The sequence below is a fragment of the Passer domesticus genome, chromosome 8 (assembly GCF_036417665.1).
Source record: "Passer domesticus isolate bPasDom1 chromosome 8, bPasDom1.hap1, whole genome shotgun sequence".
Classification (NCBI taxonomy): Eukaryota; Metazoa; Chordata; class Aves; order Passeriformes; family Passeridae; genus Passer; species Passer domesticus.
In genome coordinates, this window is record NC_087481.1 from 54,112,581 (window position 1) to 54,137,153 (window position 24,573).

General features: G+C 38.8%; 1 protein-coding gene across 6 annotated transcripts in view; it reads right to left on the reverse strand.

The window, feature by feature from the left end:
* Window positions 1–24,456, reverse strand: part of ATE1 (arginyltransferase 1) — a 73,766-nt gene extending 49,310 nt beyond the window's left edge. The window contains exons 1-9 of one of the 6 annotated variants that reach the window (XM_064431503.1): window positions 24,329–24,456; window positions 23,099–23,162; window positions 22,716–22,778; window positions 22,120–22,223; window positions 21,100–21,372; window positions 18,371–18,600; window positions 15,622–15,750; window positions 6,405–6,437; window positions 922–1,103 (exon numbers count right to left, since the gene is read on the reverse strand). In XM_064431503.1, coding sequence (XP_064287573.1) covers window positions 922–1,103; window positions 6,405–6,437; window positions 15,622–15,750; window positions 18,371–18,600; window positions 21,100–21,372; window positions 22,120–22,223; window positions 22,716–22,778; window positions 23,099–23,162; window positions 24,329–24,416 — 1,166 coding nt within the window. In that variant the 5' untranslated portion in view covers window positions 24,417–24,456. Of the gene's footprint in view, window positions 1–921; window positions 1,104–6,404; window positions 6,438–15,621; window positions 15,751–16,662; window positions 16,792–18,370; window positions 18,601–21,099; window positions 21,373–22,119; window positions 22,224–22,715; window positions 22,779–23,098; window positions 23,163–24,003; window positions 24,178–24,328 lie in introns of those variants that run through there. The other 5 variants (XM_064431499.1, XM_064431498.1, XM_064431497.1 and 2 more) reach the window with 5 other exon arrangements.
* Window positions 24,457–24,573: the final 117 nt, after the last annotated feature.

Consider the following 24,573-nt stretch of genomic DNA (forward strand, 5'->3'; position numbering starts at 1 on the left):
CACCTGACAGAGTGCAGTGCAAATCCCCACAGGTGAAAAGATTCATGCTACAGCTTCTCACACTCAGACTTGTACACAGACACATCTGGCACGAGGCTCAAACCCAGCTGCTTCATGAGAACACCACACTTGTCTGTGGCCAACTTATTTCATATAAGCAGAGAAGCAAAAAAGGTAAGGAAAAAATAGAGTTACACAAGTATTTCCACTCATTTAGGGTTTGGGGTTTTTTCACTTATAATAACAATGGAATCATAAAATTGTCTATGGAAGAAAAGCAGTAACTTGCAATTTTACATACAGCTTTTGTTCACAGTGAAAAGCAATACCCACAATTCCTACTGTTTTGCAAGACCATGTTGGATAGTTAATTTAAGGCTTTAAAATTCATAGGATTACTCTCTCCATCAGGCTTTCTGAAGAGAGATAATGAGATTAACATACCTGAAAAATATACATAGTGCTAGTACAGCAGGAGAGCACTAATTCAGTAGATAATGTTTTTTAGGTACTCTGTTATTTATGACCTCAATGTGCATAAAACTATAAAACTGATTAATTTCATTTGGTGAGTGGGCTTAGAAAAAGGTCAAAGGAAAAATTATTTCTGTTCAGACAAAAAAAGGGGCTTTTCCTTCTGAAACCAAGCAATATTAAATTATTTTCAGGAGCAATAAAAATCAAGGCATTTTGTTTCTGCATGTTTTCTTAACCTGTAAAAGCATTTAGCTAACTAGACAGATACATCCCTAGCCAGGGATGACAATTAAAAATTTACATGGAAGGCAACCAACCCCACAACTACTTTGCTAAAGGTAGTGTTAACAGTACATATTTAGACTAAAAATAAAACTCCAAGTTTAGAAACAAGTATTAATTCCTACGATTCCATCCAACCAGATAAGGAAAACGTTCTCTTACCGTAATGCAGAGTAGACTCCCAAAGATAAGAAAGAAAAGTCTGGGTCGTAGTACAGATAGACTGAGGACACACAGTAGGGCAGGATATCAATGACACCAACAGCAATTATCTTCCCATCCAGCCAGTACTGCTGGTGGAAGGAGCCATAGCCACAGTCTGGTCCGTTTGGGGCATGCTCTGCCTAAGTGAGAACAAGAGAGGGATTAACTCCCTGACAGACTTCCAGTATGGAAATAATTTTAAAGAGAATTTTAACACGTAACTAAATACTGTAAAAAATGTTGCTGGCCACCTGTATTCAGAAAAAAAGCATTTGAAAGACAGGGAAAACAAGGTTAGTTACTGGATCTTTTGTGCCCTTTGCTGTTCTCACAATGGGTATAACCCACATATCACACATCCCAAAGGTGAATCTGAAATAGCCTCTGCCATCCAGCACTTATGGTGCTGACAGGACACACCAACATGATTCTTCAAACTGTTACTGAATTATTGCATGCCAGCCTGGTGCTTCCAACACTCCCTGTCACACCAAGAACCTCCAGGTTCTCTCCTCCATATCCCCAAGCACTGGAAGCACTCCAGCCATAGAAATTGATTTCCTCAAAGTGGCAATTAAATTTATTTCAGATGGCTATTTATAAAAAAACCCCTGAGCTCATTGTTTATGTGCTGTTTATTCTCTGTAACGAACGAAACACTTTTTATCCAAGAACCTGAAACTGTGTGGCAACAAAATCTGTGGAACCTCTTCTTCCTCAGCCCACATCAGAGCAAATCCTGCAAGAACACCAAGGGACTCCTATTGTTGTGTGCTGTGGTTTTGGATGTGCACTGAAGTTTGACTCTGGATGGGGTAAAGCACCTCGAGCCAGAAACTGATGCTTGAAGTCAAGAAGAAAATGATCTCCCTAATTTAAACTGTATTACACAACCAACTCTGGCATGCCATTTTCTCCCACGTCAAGTTTACTTTAATCCCGAATTCCACTGTGCTCAACTTAATTATCCATCTAGTCATGTTTTTCACTGCATTGCCAGGTCTTCAGAAAGCTGCTTCTCACTCAATAAATCTGACAATATTGCCTGCTATTACCAACTGTTTTGCATTACATCAGCAGAAGGTGGGTTTAATCAAGTATTTTGATACAGTAGCCCTGATTGAAGAGATGATAGGCAGAAGTTACTCTAATTGGTACCACATGTGTCAAAAGAAATCAATCACGTGAACAAAAATTATTTCAACTGGCTTACCTAACCAGCAAGTCCCAAAATAAAGGCCACATAACAAGATGTTTGAATTTTTATATAGTTATATACCATAAAACTAAGTGTGGAGCTTTCTAGAAGTGAAATGATGAAACATTTGAGAGCTCCATCTGCAGTATGTGAGAACATTAAACCCAGATATAGCACATTAAACTCAGCTTTTCTTCTTCAGGTAAAGCCCACTTATCCAACAGTTACGGTTTCATTCAGCATCATCAACTTTTCAACAGAGCCAAATGAAATCACATGGTCAGTGGTAACATTTTAAAGCAGGGACACAGTCAAGTTAAAAGATGTTCTCTAAGGATTTCTCAGCACTGGTTAAGTTCCCTTCTCAGAGTGCAGTCAGTGACAAAAAAATGAAACATCTCAAAGCCATGGGGAAATGTGGTTGGTAATAGAACACAGACTTGCTTAAATAAGTTTCAGTTAAAACAGATTTTCTTTCTTTGTCAAAAATACATCATATAGGATTTAATGAATGTTAAAGAAGATAGTCTAAGCCACTATGGAAAAGATTTTCACTCAAAGAAAAGTCTTCTGAAGTTAAACAAATGCTGTGTCTGTGTATGACCCCAATCCTCCAAAGAGCAGCACATGGATTTGGTCACTGGACCTCTGCAAACTGAGCATTAACATCAGTAAAAACTTTTGGTAAAGCACAATCTGCAGTTATTTCACTAATGCAATTACAGTGAAATGTCATGAATATAAGAGAGTCTATGTTCTGGAACAAACATAATGAGCACGGCACTGATTTCAGGCAAAACAGACAGGGATCTCTGTTACATTAAGCAAATAACATTTTAAAAAGAGTAAGGTTTCCCTCCACCTTCAAAAATTCTCATACAATGTAATCCTTTGTAATGCTTGTCAGTATTACATTTTCTCCCAGTTCTCAATGAATACTTGGCTCCTTTAACTCGATTTCCTGTGCACTATCCAGGCAATTTGACCTGAAACAGGTCTAGAATATGAAACATTCTCCTGAAGCAGGCTACACCATTTCACACCACTGACATCTCCACTGGGACTGAGTCTGTGAAAGGTGATGGAAAATACACCAGTGACATCAGGGGAGCAAGCCCCACCAGAAAGGGCTTATCTTATCTACCCAAAATTATACACTAGCCCTGGAATCAATCCAGAAGGACCAAAGTATTTTAATTTAACAGTTTATAGTCCCATTGCAGTGCAATGAATTATTATAATCTGATGATATTGAAAAAATCCAGGACAAAATGGAAACCACAATTTTCTCTCCAATGTTTACACAGTCATGCAGAGAAAAATCCAACATATTCTATGTTAATTCTATCTGTCTTCATATCCTGCTAGCTAATGATTCCATGAGCATGTTTGATTGCTCACATTTTATAACCCATGATTAAAATTTAAATATTTATCAGAACTGGCATTATATATTGCCCAATTAGTACCTCAGTGTACTAACTGCTTATAATTGAACTTCAGTGATGGTGAGAGCACTAGAATTTCTTCAGAGCACACTGGTCAATCTTTTACTTTAATATTAACAGGTATTTTTCTTATTATAATAATTATAAAAATTTCTGTATTATAATTACCAAAAATGGGTCCTGCCTGTATAATGCACGATTATTTTTCTCTGGGAGGCTTCATGAAATTTCTTATTTCCTACCTTTCCATTTTACTCTCTGCTGTGCATGGAGGGAAGAGCAAGATATTAAATTTATGCTATCAAAGAAAATAAAAAAAGCTAGGAAACCCTTGACTTCTCTGCTCTAGTAGAAATATTTGCCAAATCAGCAAAGTGATTAATTCCAGCAGTTCCTTTCCCAATGGCACACACACAAATAGCAGATTTCTATGTCTTGGTTAGCAACCTTCCTTTCCAGAGCTCTGTCCTACTTCCATTAGGGATTAGTAGTGGCTCTTTTCAGAGCCACATTCTGTGCCTGACTGGAAAAGTCTAGAATTGAGCTACACTGCATCAAATGTCAGTCAAATATCACCTTGTAAGAAGGTGATCCTGGGAATTACAGGCTTGAAATGGTCTCACTTCTTAGTTCTCCTGAAAATTAAAACATATCAATAAGCAAAACAATGCAAAGCAGAGGCTGATGTGCTTTTTGAAGAGCAAAGATTGAGATTCACAAACATCTTTCAATTCTTTGGAATGCAAAAGCATCTCAGCATGGTTAATGAGCACAAATGATCATTTGCATAACAGAAAACAGATCACTTTCCATCCTGCTGGATCTATTACACTCTCCAGGCTGGTAGTGAATCAGTGAGGACTGAATGATGCTGCAGCAAACCAAGATGATGACTTTGAAGTATTCAGGATGGTTAAAAACCAACGGAATGTAAATAGCTCCAGAAAGATCCTGTAACACTGAGTGATCAAAAAGGCAGAGGAGATACCAAATGTGCATAAGCCCATGGAGCATAAATGCATGCTGGAAAACATATTGCTATAGGCACACCCAAAACAACAGGCATAAATCAGCAGCTCTTTCAAAGAGATGATTTTGACAACAGTTTTATAAAATTGTCAGTTTAATGCTTAACATCAGTCAAGATGAAAAAAAAAAAAGTCTAAGCAGCAATTAGAGAATATTTTGAAAATAAAACAAAATTATCCCTCAACTGCCTAACACCACGGTCCATCCAAGGGCTGAGGGTTTCCAGCTGCTATTTCAGGACAGCTTGGGCAGGACAAACACTGAGATGACCATCAGTGATGCTGACACAACTGGCCCCCAACATCCCCCTCACTCACTGAGCACCAAAAATGAGGTGAATCACCCTGAACAGTCTGGATTTCCCTTGGAACTTTCTCCCAGGAATCCTCCCACCCTGGCAAGAGCAGGGTCCCAGCCCACAGAGTTCTGGCAGAGCCCTGCAGGCTGTTCCCTTGTGCTGAACCATGACCACCATTCCACATTTGCCTGTGGGAACTGCTAAAATGGCAAATGGTTAAATGCAGCCTCTAAAATCAAAGGATGAATTTAAAAAACCACCTCAAACAATTCACTTTACATTATGCTGTTTACTGCTAGAAAACTGCCTCGTTTTCTGCTACTTCATACTGTATCTTTTCTTTAAAGCATTCATTTTTTTCTGCCAGAGCCCATAGCCAAAATAGAAACTAAACTGGATAATAAAATGAAGAAATAAAAAAGACAGGAAGAGTTTGAGTGTTCATACTATTTGCAGCTAATGATAACATTAAAAACTCCAAAAATTACAAATTGAAAACATGTAAGATTTAAATTTTATTTTAAATTATTTTTGTTCAAAAGAGTAAACAGACTACACACTGCTAGATTCGCTTGTGGCAACTGTTTCAGAATAAAGAATTTCAAGAATCCCTTGGCCTCTGATATATAACCCCTTTTATTTAACTTCATCTAATTGAAGACATCTGTAGTGGTGCCACACAAAATTTAATTCAAGCTTCGAAATGTCAATAAAAAGTGTCTGTAAGAAACAATATGGGTATAAAGCTGGCAGGGTAGTGTGCATCAACATCTACATGGCCATACAAAATTAAGAATATAATGGCAGTCTGCTGCACGAGTTGACGAGGTGATAAAAGCCCTTTTCCTATAAAGCCTAATGAGCTCTATTACTCTTCAGCTTTCAGGAATGCAAAGGCCAGTGGACTCAGCAGAGAAAAGCAACAAACTCTCCACACATGGATTCACTCAAAGTGCGACAGATCAAATTACCAGTGTAATTACTATAACCTGACAATTTCATTACAGTCACGCCGTCCTGAGCTCTTTGAGACTAACAAGAGAGACACTGCAAGGAACCCAGGGCAGTTTGCTCACTTGAAATGAAGGAACAGCATCTCTCCTCAACTTTTACCTCAGATTGCAGTAAAATACAAGTTTAGCAAGTTGTTTAGTAATTCATTCTTTGATTTTCATAGAAATAAATCAAAAACCATGAAAGACACGGCCTTTTGTGCTTCTACTTTTAAATGCATTGCTATGAAATTCAGTGGGAGCTGATTACCCAGCAAAGGAGTCCTCAGGCTCCTCTGGAAACAGCAGAACCTTCCTTACCAGTTGGTGGAGATGGGAATTCTGTGCCAGCCTCCTCCACCACCATTAACAACGGCTGGCTGTATACAGAGAGCACAGAGGACACTCACACATTCATTAAACAAAATAAATTAAATACATTCATTCCAAAACTCCCATCCTGAATGAATACATACCTCCAGAGGGGAATCACAGAGGAATCGTGTGAACTGCACCGAGGTGGGTTCAGCAGTAACACGTGCCCAAGAGAGCAGCCCCAACAGGCAAAGCAGAAAAAGAAAGAAAACCATCAGCAATGCATTGGGATACAATAATATTTAAACATACACTTTCAAATCCATATCTTTGAAAAGCATCATCAGACTTTGCTTTTGGAAATTTCATTTAAACCCTTAAACTCTCACATTCTGTTTAGAAGCACAAATAAACATAATAATTAACTATGCAAAGTATTTTATTTTCTATAAAATAGGAAATGTTTTTTTTAAAATGTAATACAGGTCTGTTTCTGTGTCCTTTATTTTAAATTACACATTACCCTCCTCTGTGACTCCTTGCAACAGGGAGTATTTTCCCACTGTTCCATTGTTATCTCCCCAATCACCATACCCTCATACCTCTTAACAAATATTAATTAATTTACATTCAAAATTAAAAGCAAGCTCATTTTAATTTTAAAGAAGAGGAAGGGCTAAAAAAAGAAAGAAAATCAACCTCCTGAAAGTGCAAGCATTTCAAACCTGGATTTTTGCCTCAGTACAAAATGATGTGCTGCTGATAATTACCCAAAAAGGCAAAGTTTTAATGATCTGGAGCTTGTCCAAGATTCTTAGAGTAATAAAATACAATACTTATTCACTTACTATCATTTACTTATTTGATACAAATACTTCCTTATTGGTGGAGTCCACATTAAACACGTTGCAGAGTTCTGGTATGTATTTAACCCAAAACATTCCCTTGTTAAATAACTACTTTAATACACAGTTTAATTCCCCCTCTTGTAATGGCTGAGTGATTAATAAGTCATCAGTTCCCACACTGCAAAGTAATAGTAAATAGGAATATTTAACTAAAAGTTAGATAAAAAGAATACATATGGACACCTACAAAAACCTGACTGTTGTCAAGATTTTGTTTTCAAGAATTCCATTAAATTCTGAGAGTATTAGTTCTGAGATTATTGCTGCCTCATCTTGCTTATCTTGTGCTGCTGATCTATGGATTGGTGGGAAACCTTTGGACACAAATTATGGAAGAACACTGCATTTCTGTATTGTGATGGTGAAGGCAGGGGATTGTACATTTCCTATAATTTACCATTTCAGATCTCATCACTATCACTCTACTCAGAGTTTGGAAGAAGAAATGACTGTGTTATCTTAATTAAATTGTAGAATTATTTTGGTTTGGTGGATAACGGGGAAAAAACCCCGAATAATAGTTAAAGAAAAAAGAGATTATTAAAATTTTGAATTATTGAGTTATTTTCCTGAAGTAAAAACACAGAGTTACAAATTCCTACACTATGAGTGCATCCACCCCTACAGCCAGTGGTTTTAGAAAGTGCAGGTTTCAGAAAAAATAAACCATGTGTAATTAATTTTCATGTCAGGAGGCCCCCAGTAGTTCTTAATCTGTAACTTTAGCTGTATAGTGCAAACTAAACCCTATGGTGAGAAATCTGAGCCCACGACACTTTTCAAATAGTTTTATCAATTCTCCAGGCCCTGCTGCCCATCCCTTGGCTCCGAGGGTGAAGGGGAACTTTTGAAGTTTAATAACTTCTGCTGTTATGGCTCCTAGAAAAAAAGTCTTAACTGCACCTGAATTTATAGCACAACCTTAAGGGAAAAAAAACCAAGTCTTGTTATAAATTATTTCACCTGATGATACCTGGTAAAGTTCAAAGGTTAGATAGTTTTCTTAAACTAGTCTTAAACATTTACGTAAAAAAAGAAGAAAGCATGTGATTCAGCTTCTAAATTAACAAATTCTTCTAACGCTGCAAGATTATTATGAACACAATTAAAAAATATTCAATAAACCATGAAAGAAATAGAGCCAAAAGCTGATGTTGTAAGTAAAATAACTCAATATGTCACACAAACACAATTCAAATTCCTTTCACAAAGCCATGCTTTTCTAATTTGAATTTCCAACTGATTTACATAAACTTTTAAAAGCTTTATAATATAAAAGAAATCCACATCATTTTTACTTTGGTGCAAGCTAATTACAGCTGCCAGAAAGAATCAACTCAGCAACAGGGAGTAAGTTTAAACATAATTAATAAATCCAAGAAGAAACACATCACTGAGAATGAAATCAAAGGGAATAAAAAAGGACAGAAAAATAAAAAGCAGGTTGGGTTCAACCCAAAGCTTCTTGCTGGACTAAGAGCACGTGCACAGCTTTAAAAAAAGGTAATAAAGCAGAGTGTTAACACCTGCTCTCTTTTACACAGGGGGAAGAGATTCAGGAGCTGAACTGGAATGGGTTCCACCTGGCAGCTCGGGGATTTCTGCAGGGAAAGGCTCCTGATGTCACAGGAGGACACCACGTCCTTCTCAGGAACCTTCTGGGTGTCACCAGCAGGAGCTGCACAATTACCTGAGCTATTCCACAAAGGCACCACAAACAGCATTCATTTATCATTTCCCCTTTGACAGCATTAAGAGTTTGCTCATATTTGCAATTCACTGCCAAGGAAAGCTGAGTACTTGCCCCTCTTTTTTGGGATACAGAAGGATAAGCAATGAATATAGGATCTGGGCCTGCCTTCTCCTTCCTTTTGTTTTTTAAAACCCAATATCTGAATGGGATTAAAATAAACCAAGGATTTTGATCACATGGGTTTTTTTTGCTTTGTTCTTCACAGAGGTGCAAGGCTCATAAGAAACTGAAAAATAAAGATGGCAAGTCATAAAACCTGCAAATCCAGTGCATCACTTCTGTGCTGCCATATTTCATTTGAAATAATCTTCCTTGCCCAAAACAGATTAGAATCAGTCTTAACCATAAAGTTGTGCAGTGAAAAAGTAAAAATAAGTCAGTGTTTCAATAAGACAAGGGCAGCTGCTAACAACCTTCTCCCACAGAAAAGAAAACAACAAACCAAACAAAAACAAAAGAGCTGGGAAAATACATTGAAATGGAGATAAAAAATGAAGTAAATTTTTAAACTTTCTGTAGAAATCAGGAAAATGGGACAAAATGTAGAATTTTTACAGGAAAAGATGGTGCAAGCCACCCTTGAACCAGGCAACAAATTAGAGTTCAGCAGAGGAATCAAAGACTGGGCTGGCTCTATTCAGCATTTTCAGCAAATGCTTATAAAAATACAGACATGCAAAAACAACAGTTTCAGAGATATCCACAGACCAGAAGGTGAAGAAAGAGCCTTCAAAATCAGGAAGAAGGATTTTAAGTTTACAAAGGTAAGAGGGATTTAAAGTTTAAATGCATGTCTCAAATGCAGTTTTCAGTGCAAGGATAGGACTAATGAAATATTGTAATTTCTGTTACAATTTCAATTCCTTTACGGAGTGACAAAAGTCACTGTGGCTTTCTTGCTCAGAAGAAACCTCCTCTCAGTATTTTGGAAGTTTATCAGTATTACAGTAAAGATTATTTAATTTTAGAAATTCCAGTGGCAAAATCAAGAACAATATAAACTGAGATGCAGAAAGAATCTAAAGAAATTATATGACTGTGGACAAGTTAGTTAATTGTCTGGATGCCTAGATTCTTTTGCTTTTATAGGCATTTCATGATAAAATCCATGAATCCACAGCACTGCAGTCACAAGGCCACACAAATAAACAGAAGGCACTGGGCTGATATAGAAATAATCATTCAAATTCCTGAAGTCAGAGCTACCAGGATGTGAAATCCAAGTTCACTGCAGTGAAATGTTCTGCCATGGCTTCCAGGAGCTGAATAAAAATGTACAGAAGGCTAAAAATAACCACAAAGGCTATTGATTTTTAAGCATTCTCTCACTAGAATACAACAGAGGAAACTAGGTTAGGGAGACCTAAAAGTTTGCAACTGGCTGCTGACACCAGTTTGGAGCTGATCAGAACGTGCTCCTTTGGCATTTCTCAGACTGCTCACTCAGTTTTTTCTATTGGTTCAAGTGGATTCCTGGGAAGCAATTAAAAAAAAAAAAAGGGGAGGGGAGGAGGGTGAAAGAAAAACCCCACTCCACGTATTTCAGTAATTTTTTGCACCTTTTCAAACAGTGTATCTTTTGTGTGTCCTGAAATTCTTTTCTTCCAAGACAAATATTTAGCTAAGCACAAAGCAAAGAGAGAGTCCAGCTACTTTCACAGAGGGAACAGACAGATACTGTTTTCCTACAAGTTTGTCATTATGAAACCCTCGTGAAATGTTAAATAAAACGTTTGCTTCAGGAGCAATAGCAATAAACTGTTCACTCTTGCTCTCTCTGGAAACTACTGTAGGATTTTTATGATCTTTTATGGAAATGTTTTCTAGCTTGTGTAGCTGCCACATAGCTTGTTTCAGTTCCACTTCAGCTGGGTTTCCTAAAGACAAAGATTGCTCTAAAAAGATTTGAAGATTCGGGCACTGGGGCAGAAATGTGATGCCTCTGATGAGATGATACTTCATTAAGAACTGCTAAAGACACCCTCTGTTCTATCCAAATTAGCCACTGATTATTTCATTGGGATCAAAAATTTCCTCCTTGGCATGAAAAGGCCAAAAAATGTTTTGATTATATTTGTTTCATGCAAATTCTTTGATCCAGACCTGCACAGCTCCACACCTGTACCTATAATTTCATCTATCATATTGCTTTATCTAAAAGACAAGAGATTCAGGTGGCAAAATGGTCTGAAATATATGTCTGAAATGATCTAAACGTTCTGAAATATCTACCTGAAATTATCTAAATGTTCTCAAATACCTATCTCCAGGTATTTTATAAAACATCCTGAAGCTGGGGTGGAGCTGGATCACAGCATCTTCCATGATTTGTGTTCTGCAAATGCCCTTCCTGCATTTCGTACCCAAAACCAGGGATTTTTTGTGCTGAGCAAAAGTTAAAACATTTGCAGATAAGGTCTTCTCTCAGCAAAGTACAGACAAGCCATTACACAGCTTCCATAAATCCAGTGGAATTGGCTCACCCAAAGAGCCAAATCTTGGGATTATACAAAAACACAAGTCCATTCTTATTCTCAGATCATCCTTCCATATATTAATCTACACATTTTCTCCCAGAAATATAGCCAAAGACTATTAAAAGGTACTCAATTTTAAAAATAGATTCCAAATTCATATTTATCTAATTCTCTGTGCATGAATTATTGCAACAAAGCTGTATTAGCAGTTATTGTTTTTCTTATGAAAAAAGAAAAAAAAAAAGGTGGGCAAACCCTCACCAACATGATTTTTTTGCATAATTTTTTTACTCCTGATATGCTGATCAGCTCTATAATTTATGCTCTAACTGATCTTTCACTGATGCTACAGGGAACTGAGGTTTTTTCAATATAAAGATGCTCAACCTACTCTCATCTCTCTGCTCATTAGAGGTCTCCATTTCTCAGTTTTTCTAAGCTTTCATGATTTCTTTTCCTTATAGCTTGACCCATTTCACATATATATAAATATATAAATATATAAATAAATATAACCACCACTAAGCCAGGAAATAACACAAACAAATAAATCCTTGCAATTGATTACATTTGTGGGGGTTTTGTATGTTACAGACACAGCTCCTCAGGCTCATCTTCCACTACTTTAAAAACAACCCAAAACCCAAGAAAACAACAAAACAAAACAAAAAAAACCCCTTGAATAACAGCTCTGTTATACTGGGAATGGGACTTGCTGATCATCATTTTGGATCTGAGATAAAGAGCCACATAAAGCATTTTCATAAAGGGTCAGAAGAAATGCAAAGAATGGGACAAACACTAATCCTGACTGTTTCAATATCTTCCAAAAATGAGCAGCTCAGGACCTTGGCTAAGTCAAGAGCAGCCTTGGATAAGCTTCTCCAACAGGCAGGGATACACCTATCTGCCTATTTTCCATTATTTTATCTGAACTCCTTCATTGCTATTTATACTTTAACTTCACAATTTGTTCAGGTTCCCCCTAATTCACCTCATTTTCTCCAACAACTCTAATAAAAATACATATATTCCTCAAACAGTGGATGCCCATGCATTTACACAGTAGCTTAATAAAGTTTTGTGCTCCCACAGAGGAAAACGGGAAAATCAATTTTTCCTCAGCACTATTTAGGAGCAAGTACTATAAAGAAACTTTCAGTAAGAAAATTGTCTGCTATGTTTTTCCTCAGGACATCAATTCCATACAATACAAACATGCTGACATAAACATTCTTCAGTGCCAACAAGTTTGTGTAGCATCAGGAATTGACTCCACTCCAAAGCACAGGCACAACCAAGTCAGTTTTGAAGCTGAATTCCTGCAGCAAGTGATCAAAAGTTCTTGAGAGGGGTGAGAGGATTTTCAGGGTAAATTCAACTTCTACCAGACCAACTAAGAAAAAATGGTATAATGAAGATTTTAAAAGACTATGCAGAAAATAGTTGTGGCTTTTATGCCAAGATAAAAACCAATTTGATTTTTTTTCTTCTGCAAGCTAAATTGGTTTTAATTCCAGGAACAAAGAAATATTTCAAACTGTTCATAGAATATTAACATATGTGGCAGAGAGACAATATATTTTTACCTTCTCCAATCCTCTCCTTGCCAGTGAAAGAGGAGGAGAAGATTGTGGTGATGCTTCCATAGAAAGCAGAGTCTTATCACAAGTCTGGAACTTGGGAAAAGTTGATTTCACCAGTTTCCACCTTACTTTTAATTAGAACAAACAGAAGTCACTGCCTCACTCAGGAATCAGTACTGCATCACCAAAACGTGCTGCAGGATTCTCCCCAGCAAAGTCTCCAATTATTTTAATGAACACAGTGTAATTAGAACTGTGCAATCATCAGCAGGGAAGCAGGAGAAGGAAAGGAGGAAAAGGCAAAATTTAAAGAAAATTCAGCATCATGAAGGACACCAAAACACCAATTATCACTGGGCTCAAACTGGCACTAACCAGAGTGCCCACAAGTTCAATTCCACAATTCCCTGCCCTGAAAATCCTCTACTCTCCCTTCTCACATAAACTCCTGATGGAAACTGTATTTACATTCCTGAGGTGCAAAAAGGCCTTCTCCACACTCACTGAGCAATAATCAGCTTCATTGTTCACGTATTTTTTGTTACTATTGTGAACGTTTTTATAGTTTCTCCCTTTAGTGTTATTCTCAAATAACCACCAAAATTCTAAATTGATTTTCAGAATTGCTTTTTAATATAATAAGGTTAATATTAAACTAACCCAGCAACAGATAGTGTGTTGTAATGCCAACAATCTAAGAATATATTCCCAAAAGAAGTTGTTAATATGTCCCATAACGATCTTTGCTGGATTCTCAATTTAAATATAGGCAGGTTTCTAAATATGAAGTCTTCAGCCAAATATGAAGCTAAAAACTCTTCCTAAACTAGAAATTTTCCAAACACAAAAGTGTGCAGGACTCTCCCTAAAAAAAAACCCCAACAGCCTCACAGAGTAGTTTGCACAAATTAAAAGTGAAAAAATCCTGGATATTTGCCAGGTTAAAGTGAAAGCAGACTTCTTGCTATCCTGATAAAAGGTCCTGTGTATAGCACAGAATTTTATTCCCTTTGCTTAAAAAACTCCTTGGTTCCATAATGTCTGTATGATATATTAAAAAGTCTGAAAAAGAAGAAGCAGAAAAAGTTTTGAGGCCTTATAAGTAGCATTTTCCACCCTTCCTCTCAGTAACTTGGACCAGTTTTACCCTACTTGATACCTTAGAAGTGACTCAGATAACTCTCTTCCCACACAAATTCAATATTAAAAAAAAAGACTTCTAAGCTACATGAAAACGTATTTTTGTATAAAACATTCTTCAGTTTACTTCCTGCAGAGATCAAATACAAAATGTTGATTGAAGGGAGAATGTTAGTTCCTAATTGTGAATAACAAACCTTCTTGGCCAGGCAGTCTCATGGACACTAAATATGATTTCCCAAGGCTGAAAAAGAACCTAAATTCAAACCCATCAGCATCAGACCAAGTTTTTACATTCAGGAGATGCTTCAGAGAAGGTTTTATGTTTCCCCTGGAATTATCTAAGCCTGCACAAACATGAGGCCAAAGAGAGGAGATAAAGGCAAAGCAGGGAAACCCCTATGGCAAGTAATAAGGAAAAAGAGGATAAAAATCTGTTACACTGTTAGCAGTCAACAGAAATCCATTTCCTTCCATCTCCTTCAACAGCAATTCCCAGGACAGCCTTTACACCTTCAGGTGGTGGAAACCTGACTGTCCCTAACACATCTCCCCAGGCTGAAATGCTTCCACCCTAGCAGAAAAATCAAGTCTCTAATCTGCTGGGTACAAATCTAGTAAATAGCTCAGTCTCTGTTGGCATATCTCCAATTTTTACATTATTATAATTAAACCCACTTATGCCAGCAATTATAAAAAGGGTAGAGACTACTACTTACTGTTATGAGACCTATTATTTTACTAAACAAAGTGAAATGGATTTTATGACTTTCCAGAGTAGCATTACAGACATCTCACAAGAAAAAAAACCAGCTCTCCTTACACTCTTGAACTAAAGCCAAAAATTATGATGTGGTTTTACAATTCTACCTGGAAAACAGCCCCAGTTTACAAGGTTTCACTTCTGCAGGTAGTTCACTCTCAGGAACAGAAAATCCTGACTAGCTGAACAAGAATAGAGCTGCACATCTGCAGTAGATAGAAGTGAGAGATCTGAGGTAGAATTTTCATTAATTCTGTCAATGAGGAGGTTGTGCCACCTGCCAGAGAAATGGAGAACTGCTGCTTGTTCAGAACCCCACGAGTATTTTTAATTATTTTTCATTTATTAGATTAGGATTATCCTCTGTAAACACCCTTTTAAGAGCAGGGTTTATCCATGTGCAACATATTCTCATCAAGCCTCAGATGATCAGCTGGTGAGATATTTTTGCATTATTCCTACTGTAAAGGTGAGTTCCAGTTGAGCAGTGTGCTTAGCAATGGAATGATTATAAAACTGAGATTTTTAAAACCTTCACCTGTTAAATTGAGAACACAAAAAATTAGGGAGAAATACAAAAAGGGTATCAAAGAACTTTTAAAGCAGAAGATGATTTTGCCATCAAAAAACCTCAGAAATGGCAATTTCAATGACTTAATATTTAGATTAGCTCTAGGAGACAGCATTTCCCAGCATCTAGGTGTGCATTTGAAGCAGCTGTTGGCAGAAAGGTGCATGCAGTGAACTGTACCTCGTTCTCCCCACAGTCAGAAGGTGTGTCCTTGTGTACAGACATCTGATACTTGGCAAATAAAGTGGCAGATTGGTTGAAGGATGATTTGAACTGGGGGTCCTCAAAGGAGACAGGTACTAACCTCACCTTCAGAGCAAGGGAAATAGAAGCATTCTGTTTTGAGTGCATGTCATCAGGTAATCTGCTTCTGAAGGTCAGGCTAGTGAAAGATCTCCTCCTATGCACTTCAAAGCCTCTGAAGTCAGTTTTTACCTTAAACATAATAATATGACAACTTCCTGTTTTTACTGATATCTAACAATCAACTACAAATTTTAGTTTTATTGCACAGTCTCAAGGACTTCTTAAAATGTTTTATTTTTAATGGCACGTCTTTCATTGATTGCCCTGGTTCAACAATTACTTGCTCTTGCTACTCATACTGTTCCTCCAAACTCATGATACTTTTTTTTCCTTCTACAATAGAGATGTAACACATCTGACAGTTCACTCTTGCACTCCACCTATTCATTGCAGGAAGCAGCAACAGAGTACAAACTTGGATGGAGTGCACAGGTCACTTTTAAAGGCTTAAACTGAAACTGAAGAGAATTATTTTACTCTGGTGAACCTTAAACCAACAATTTGTGTGTGTGATAAACTTTTGCTCACATGCTGGCCCTGATCATTATATCCTGCTTATGGAAACACTCAAACCAAAGCTAAGGAGAACAGTTATCAGGCTGAGTGTCCAGCTGGATTTAGTTCTTATGGGACTGGTATTTTTAAGGTCCATCTCTATCTCCAAGAGCTTCACCCTCTCAATTTCTTACCCAACAGCATCCATGACATTTCTGCCTGCAACTAAAATCAAATATTTGTGACACTCACAGAGAAGTATCAAGAGTTTGCACTTTCAGGATGTTGATTTTATTGGATACAGTATTTTACAAGCTCCTGAATACACAGTGGATATAAAATCCACATTTGTTTCTCCTAGAAACAGGACACGTGGAATGGAGGGGAAGCTTTGCATAAAATTAAATTTGGCCTTCTGACCTGATTTATGGTTGGTTTATCAGGTGGGTCCTTGTGAACAACCATCTGGTAACGTTTATAGACCTGGTAAGACTCCTGAAATGTGGCTTTGAACTGTGAACTTGGTGGAGATGATCTCACCACCCTCACCTTCAGAAGAAGTTAAACACATTCATTATTAAAATATCATGCAATGACTATACATTTATACATAACACAAACATCACAACAGAGAGAAATTCCACCCTCCTGCAGAAGGGCCATCACAAATTAATTACTATCAGCCAAGAGTCTTGTAATTCTCCAGCTCAATTCATGCTGCTGAAGGCTTTTAAATTGACACTGAATAACACAGAAGGTTTTCAAACTGCAAATTAACTAAAATGGTTGGAGAAGAACTACAAAATTTTCAGAAAATAATATCAACAAATAGTATGCAGATCATAATTTTAAAGATATTTTCTATGCTACTTAAAATATTCTCTCATAGCCTCACACTACACTGAAAAATACTTGAAAGGCTTAGAAGACTCCAATCTCTGCTGCTTTTCACTCAAAACCCACATTTTTATGGCAACAATCCCAAGAGAATTTCCAGATATTTTTGAAACTGAAAGAGGAAGATGAAGCAGTGCATCCACACTCAATTATGAGTTAACTGTAATAAGGAGTTACCAGTCTTCACATCATCACCACTGAACACACAAAAATCATTTTTAAAAATAATCTATAAATTAAACATTCTTCTTAGTGAAAATGATTGCTCCCTAAGCAAAAGAATGCTACCACAGAGGCAGCAGTGCACATCTTTTCAAAAATATTTAAGGTCATAGTAATTTCAAAAACAATGTAATTTTCAGAATGGTTCCATTTTCACAAAGAGCAATTTTTTTTTTAATACTTCTAATTCTCCCTGCATCTTCTAAAAAGATGCTGAGACAAAGCCATCATATTTCTGTTAAAGAACTCCTCAGGAAATGTGGAGTTAGGGAGATGGATCAATTTCGTGGCTTCTAGTCAGCAAATATTTTCATTTCCAGTAGCATCATTGAAAATGATCAGGAAAACATTCAGTTAGCTTTCCAGCTTATGGAAAAAAATAACAAGAAAAATGGTTTTATGATTAACAAATGTTATAAAGTCCAAAAGTCTTCCAGATTACTGTCTCATAAATGTAGTGGCAACCAGACTTTTTTATTCTCATTTTTACAGCTTTCAAAGACATCAACACACACCAATGATGTGTGTAAAGAGCAACTATCTTGTTATCTGATTAATTTCATGAAGTTACTGCTTCCTTGTCAAGTTTCATTAGCTTCGATAGTTTAAGTATTTATATACTGCAGAGCTAAACAGTGAATTTCTCTCATTATTTAACACTCGGTTAATTCAAAGTTTTTCATTTTCAAGTCACTCTGTATGAAATTAATTTGCAAGTTATTTTAGTAACTGAACTGGCCTCTGCTAGGACATTGCAGTACAAGAGTACCCTCCTGTGGTTAAAAAGAGTTGCACCATAGGTGTGTAATATAAATATAAATATAAATACACTCCTACGATGCATATCTATCTATATACATAAAAATACACATCATTCAATACCACACAGATTTCAAGATTTAAGCCACAACTACTCCATAAAGCCAAAAATACAGACTTAAGCTTTTCAAAAAGTCCTTAAGTACACCTTTCCTTCATCTGCCTCCAACAACAGTGAACAAGAGATTACCTCTAATTTGTGTCGTGCATCATCAGGTAGAGGGACACAAACAAAGTCTTCAATGTTTTTAGGCTGGTTTGTTTTAGGTTTAGAGTTTTGCAAGAGGAAAGCTTGATCTCCTTGAAGCTGAGAGCCTTCTGCTGTGCCCATCTGGTTCTGGAGGAGCTTCTGTAGTTTCCTCTCTTTCCTGATGTCCTTTGCTTTCCGACACAGGGGCTTGCTCAGATCAGCCCCTTTCCCTACAAGGGCACAGCAAAGAGTGAAACACCACACCTGACAGCAAACAGCTCTCACCTCTGAAAGGAAATGGCTAAAGTCACCATTTACTGCAGCCTGTGCTCTGAACTCAACATGGCCTTTCACATTTACAACCAGCAGCACCTGATGCCATGCTAATGCAGGGATTCTTCCACAGCTTCTTACTGCAGCACTAATCTGGAGTCACCTTGACCATTTCACCCCAAAGCCAAGGTGTGTTTAAAAACTTGAAATACTGAAGGACAAAAATACAACCACAAAAATCACAGAGAATTGTTCTTCTACATTCAAAGCCCGTGTGCGTGTGGCTGCACCACAGACTTCTGTAAAGACACACACCACAAAATAAAGCATTTATTTTTTTTCTCACCTGGAATCCATAGGCAGGATGTAGAAATGCTGCCAATGCTATTATGGTCATGTAATGGAAAAGGCCACAGAAGTTTGCATCTTTACTTAAAACTATCTTTAGATTGTCTGTTTTAATCAATAAATTCACATTTTGCAGTTTACCTCTAACAGATCAGTCATTTATAGAAATCTATTTGTGAAAAGGTATTTGCTAAAAGAAGTCAAACCCATTCACTATTTCCCATTTTGAACCATTTGTTCCTTACTAACACAAGAACTGTGAGTTGTAAAGCAACACAGATCCAAAGACAGCAGGGAATTACAGACACTGTGTGACCTGTCCTCAGGCAAACAAGTCAGAGGAAGAGTTTATTTAAAACTCTCATGATGTATTTGAAGAATGAGTACTCCATCTGTATCGGGATCTGTTTCATGTCTCCTATCTTCTGTAAGCTGTAAATTAGCAAGAAAAACTTCTACAAGCAGTGACTGTGCCTACACAGATATAAGCAAACCTTCTTTTCTATCTGAAACTGTGCAGAAACAGACCATTATTCCTAGAGGACAATGACCTGTTTTGTTTATAAAGGAATAAAAATGCAATTAAACAATCTTATTACTGACTAAGTCTACATTTTCCAAGATGAAAACTAAACATTTTTCTATCTGGAAAATTTTAAACTAAATTTGACCTGTGACACCAGCTAGCATTAAAAAAAAACTTAAATGAGTTTTCTGATGCACTTATTATTCACTTCTATCTTTAGAAACACCAGAAAGAAGCAAACTAATGAAAATTTCTGCCCTGTAAAATTAAACTTTTTTTTCCTGAAATGCACTACAATGTTACTTATCTGTATTTTCAGTCCTTCAAGTTTGACTCGAAGCTATTCTTAACCTAACTGAAGACCTTACTTCACCTTTTCCAAAGCACTGGCAGATTTTTACACTCCTATTCCTTACCCAAGTCTGCCATCTGCTGTCAACAGCCACTTCATTTCTTTCCAATACTAAGTTTACATAGGTCAAAGTTTTAAATTTATTATTTAAAACAAGAGAGCTTTGAAAATTTGCATAATAAAAGTCATATAAACAATAAACTATATAAGGTTTGTAAAGGTTTGTATAAGATCAAAATATAAAATACAGTTTTTAAAATTCTGTAATATTTCTATGTATCACTACTGATTCTCTGAGAAAGCATTTCTGAAAACTTTCCTTTTATTTAGATGAAAAAAACGTTTATTAAGCGATGAAAATCAGATCCAATGGGGATTAGTGGTTATTAAGGAAAAACCAGTATTTCACTTGAAATCAGCCATGCTACAGGAAGAGACAAAAGTACTTCCTTCTCCTAAATACTGGCACAACATGCAACAGGTGAGTGAAATCAGGAATTATTAGGATGTCCCAACACAAGCAGAAACTCTAAAGCCATAAGTTTCCAGTAGGATTTTCCCTACCATGTACCAGTAAGCCACAATGAAGGAAATTCCCTTTATTTGCCAGAACAGGCTGCACAAAATGGGAAACAAGATCTGTAAGGCAAGGCTGCCTTACCTGCAGCCACTGGGCCACAAAGTGTCTGTCAGCAATTCTACCTCAAATCAATGATCCTGGCAATAATCCACCCACCCCTTTCCATCTTCCTGCCAGAAATCACCCATGTCCCAAGAGAAGGCAGCCACTGCATCACAGACTGGTTTGGGCTGGAAAAGACCTTTGAAAGGACACCTTCCACTGTCCCAGGTGGCTCCAAACCCCATCCAGCCTGGCCTTGGGCACTTCAGGGATCTAGGGGCAGCCCCAGCTACTCTGGGTACCCCTGACCTCATCATAAAAAAATTCTAATCTGAATCTCTCCTCTTTAGTTTCAAGTCTTAGAGATTCAGTCTTACTTAAAGTGAGGAAAAAAAGATCAATGTAACTTTTTCATGTAACAAAATATAAATTACAGTATTACAAGTAACACCCAGAACCTCTCCATTTTTGTGCTGTAATTCCATAAACTGGGAGGAGCACAGGAAATAAAACAAAACAATTATTAATTTACTAAGCAAGATAAAAAGAAGAGATTTCAAGAAGATGTGAAATGATGACAGCATATTCCAATTACTACCAGAAATTACCTGGCTTAGGTGGTGCATGAACAGCTTTAGCAGAATGTGATGGCTCTGCAGGGACTGGGCTGTCTTTGTCTGCACAGATCTGAACAGAATCCGGTTCCACCTTCTGCACATTCCCCTCTTCTTTTGTTTCTCCTGACTCCTTATCTTCATTCTCCACCCTCTCAGCCTGATCCACAGCCAAGGGAGTCAGGTCAGACTGACTGACCTGGGACTCGCTTTTGTGTGGAAAATCACACGTGGCCACATCCTCTATATGGGAATCCATCGGCTCTTCTGTCAATAATTAAAACCTGCATGAGTGAATTTCTCTCTGCACAACCTCAGCTCACACTTTCCACAACTAAAATTAACACTAAATTAACTAGTTTCCAATTTTACAAGTGTTTTCCCACAGATAAAGTGACTACTGCAACAGTCTGAACACAAAGTTTCCTTTATGATCCCAAACTATGAACATCAATTCATTTATGAGAACAGTTTTATTTTCTCCGCTAAAATTGGACAGTCAACTATTTCAAATAAATAACAAATAAACTATTTCAAATAACAACAAATAAACCTAGCATACCATGCATACAAAAGAGGCAATTATAATGATTCAGAAGCAATACAAGTTTTACCACCATAAAGAATTGCTGGGTTTGGTGCTGGATAAATGGAGGGTGACTGGAAAAACCCTCTTAGTTTGCTTTTCCTTTTCTCTGCCACCAGCTGCTGTAGTTAGTCCTCTCCATATTATCAGTTTCATGATAGAAGTAAAAACAGCATCTAATTCTCTACAGCACCCAGCTAGAAAGTGAGGACATGCCCAGGAAAATAAGCTGGTGTATGGAAAAAGGAAGGAAACATTTTCTTCAATAACCCCAGCCACCTGAACAATTTCATTTCTGGGGCTACTGAAGTGCTCAAGACACAGCCCAGCCAGGGGTCTGCACACAGAATTCAAATCCCATCTGCCATCTGACCACTCAAGCAGGTATTTAAATCCTCCTTGGTTTTCAAACACTCAGTGTTTCTTACCTTCACTCGCCACTTTCGAAACATCTCCTTTGGAAATGAATTTCAACATTTTCTTCAGAACCTTCTTGTGGGACTTGGAGGCCTGAAAATGCAAAGCCCGGCACCTAATAAAGAACAAACAGAACATCTCTTTTGTGAAAGATTGTTTCAGGAAAAAAAAAAGGTTAAAGAAGCACTTACAAAAATTACATTGTAATCTCTATTTATTTCTTAAGTTTCCCTATATTGAGTGGTCAAATGTTTTATCAACACTTTTGAGATAATGAAATTAGGTTGTTTTCTACTGAATAATATGAATCCTTATGGCATGCTTTTTTATGCGTGTATCTAGAATTACTAAAATACAAGTGCAAGCCTCTCTTATTTGGGCTGCTAAAGCAGTGTGGGTTGCAGACAAGGTTATTTCCTTACAGGAAAATATCCCAGAGCAGCTGATGTCCCTATGCACAAACCCAAGAGCATGCATTTACTGTTCAAATTATCATTAAAAGTAGATCAACTTCTCAAGTATGATGTATTTCAAGCAGCAAACACAAATGGTGGAACATATTTGAAGTGGTCAAATCCCTTACAAAAGTGTACTTTGAGTTTCTTACCTTATTGTGTATTGAGGACAACATGTTTGATTCATGATAGGCTTGTAGACATATTTTCCACTTCTGAAAAGAGTAATAAATATGCATTGATTTTTTTGTTGTTGTTTATACTACAAAATAAATGAAGAAGCTTTTTTATAAAAATCACATCAAAACATTTAGTGATGAAAAGTTAAAGAGCAAGCTCTTCAGTTCTTTGATGACCATATTATCCTTCTAAAAATCACTGACAGTGATCATGTTACAAAAGGTCACAGAGCACTGGACAAATAGTTTAATTACTCATGGATATATAACTGTTTCTATAGATCTAAACTTTAAATGTGGACTGTAGCTTTAATCTCAACTGACAACATGGCTTTGTATTTCCTTTTTCAATGTACCTTCTCCATCCTCTGTCTATGAGATCCTGGTAGTCTTGAACTGTCATCGAATGTGCCCACATACCTGAAATAAACAACACAGCAGCACACTTGACTGACCGTGGTTTGGCTGTAAAATACAACAAACTCTGCAGCACTGGCTGGAGCCCTGAGCTCTGGGACAGGCTGGGGGTGCTCACCTGGAGAGAAAAAGGCTCCAGGGAGAGCTCAGAGCCCCTGCCAGGGCATAAAGGGGCTCCAGGAGAGGGACTGGGGACAAGGGATGGAGGGACAGGGCACAGGGAATGGCTTCCACTGCCAGAGGGCAGGGATTTTGGGAAGGAATTCCTGGCTGTGAGGATGGGCAGGGCTTGGCACAGAGCCGTGGATCCCTGGCAGTGCCCGAGGCCAGGCTGGACAGCGCTGGGAGCACCTGGGACAGGGGAAGGTGTCCCTGCCGTGGCAGGGGTGGCACTGGGTGGCATTTAAGGTCCCTTCCAAACCATTCTGTGATTCTGTTCTTACTGCAAATCTCATGACCACTTATGCATAAATGACTTTCAGGGATTTAACATATTCCTTAATACGGTAATTCCTGATTTCAATAACCACATTAAATACAAAAGCCCAAAGCCCAACACAAATCTCGGGATGCAATTGACCATATTTCTCTGACCACACCAGCGCTCAGTTCCCCTCTGCACCTCCCACTCCCCAGAAATACACAAGGAAAACAACACAGAACCGCGGCTCAGTTCTGGCACGCCCATTGGGGAGCACCGGGCCACAGGAGCCGTTCCGAGCTCCGGCCGGGGGCCGGGGGCTGCTGCCGAGCCGCCGCCCGTCCCGGCTGCCCTCCGCGGCCCCGCGCCCGCCGCTTCTCGACCAGCCCGGGGCGGCCCGCTCCCAGCCCGCCCCGCCCGCACCGTGCGAGAGGTTGCCGGTGTCGCTCCTGCAGTAGCCGCAGCGGTAGCCATCCTCCCCGCCGAAGAACTCGACGATGCTCGGGGAGCCGCCGCCCGCCGCCATCCCCGCCCGCCTCAGGCCAGCGCCCCGGGCCGCCCGGAAGCGGCGCCCGCCGCCATCTTTGCTGCGGGCGGCGCGCGGGCGGCGCGCGCAGGAAGCGGCGCCGCCGCCATGTTTCGCTCGGGCGGCGCGGCGGGGCCGGAGGAGCCCCGAACCCCGAACCCCACAAATCCCGGTCCGGCCCGGCCCGGCCCGACCCGGCCGCCACGCCCCGGCCCCGCTCACCCGCGGACACCTTGCCTCGCGGCGCGCCGCAGTAGCCGCAGCCGTAGCCCTCCTTCCATCCCTTGTACTCCACCACGGCGGCGGGCATGGCGCCGGCAGCCCCGCGGCGCCCCCGCCCGGCCCGGCCCGGCCTCCCCCGCGGGCGGATCGGCGAGCGAACAAACATCGCTCCCGGATCGGCGAGCGGACAAACATCGCCGCCGGCTCGGTGAGCGGACATCGCCGCGGCTCCCGGCCGTGTCCCG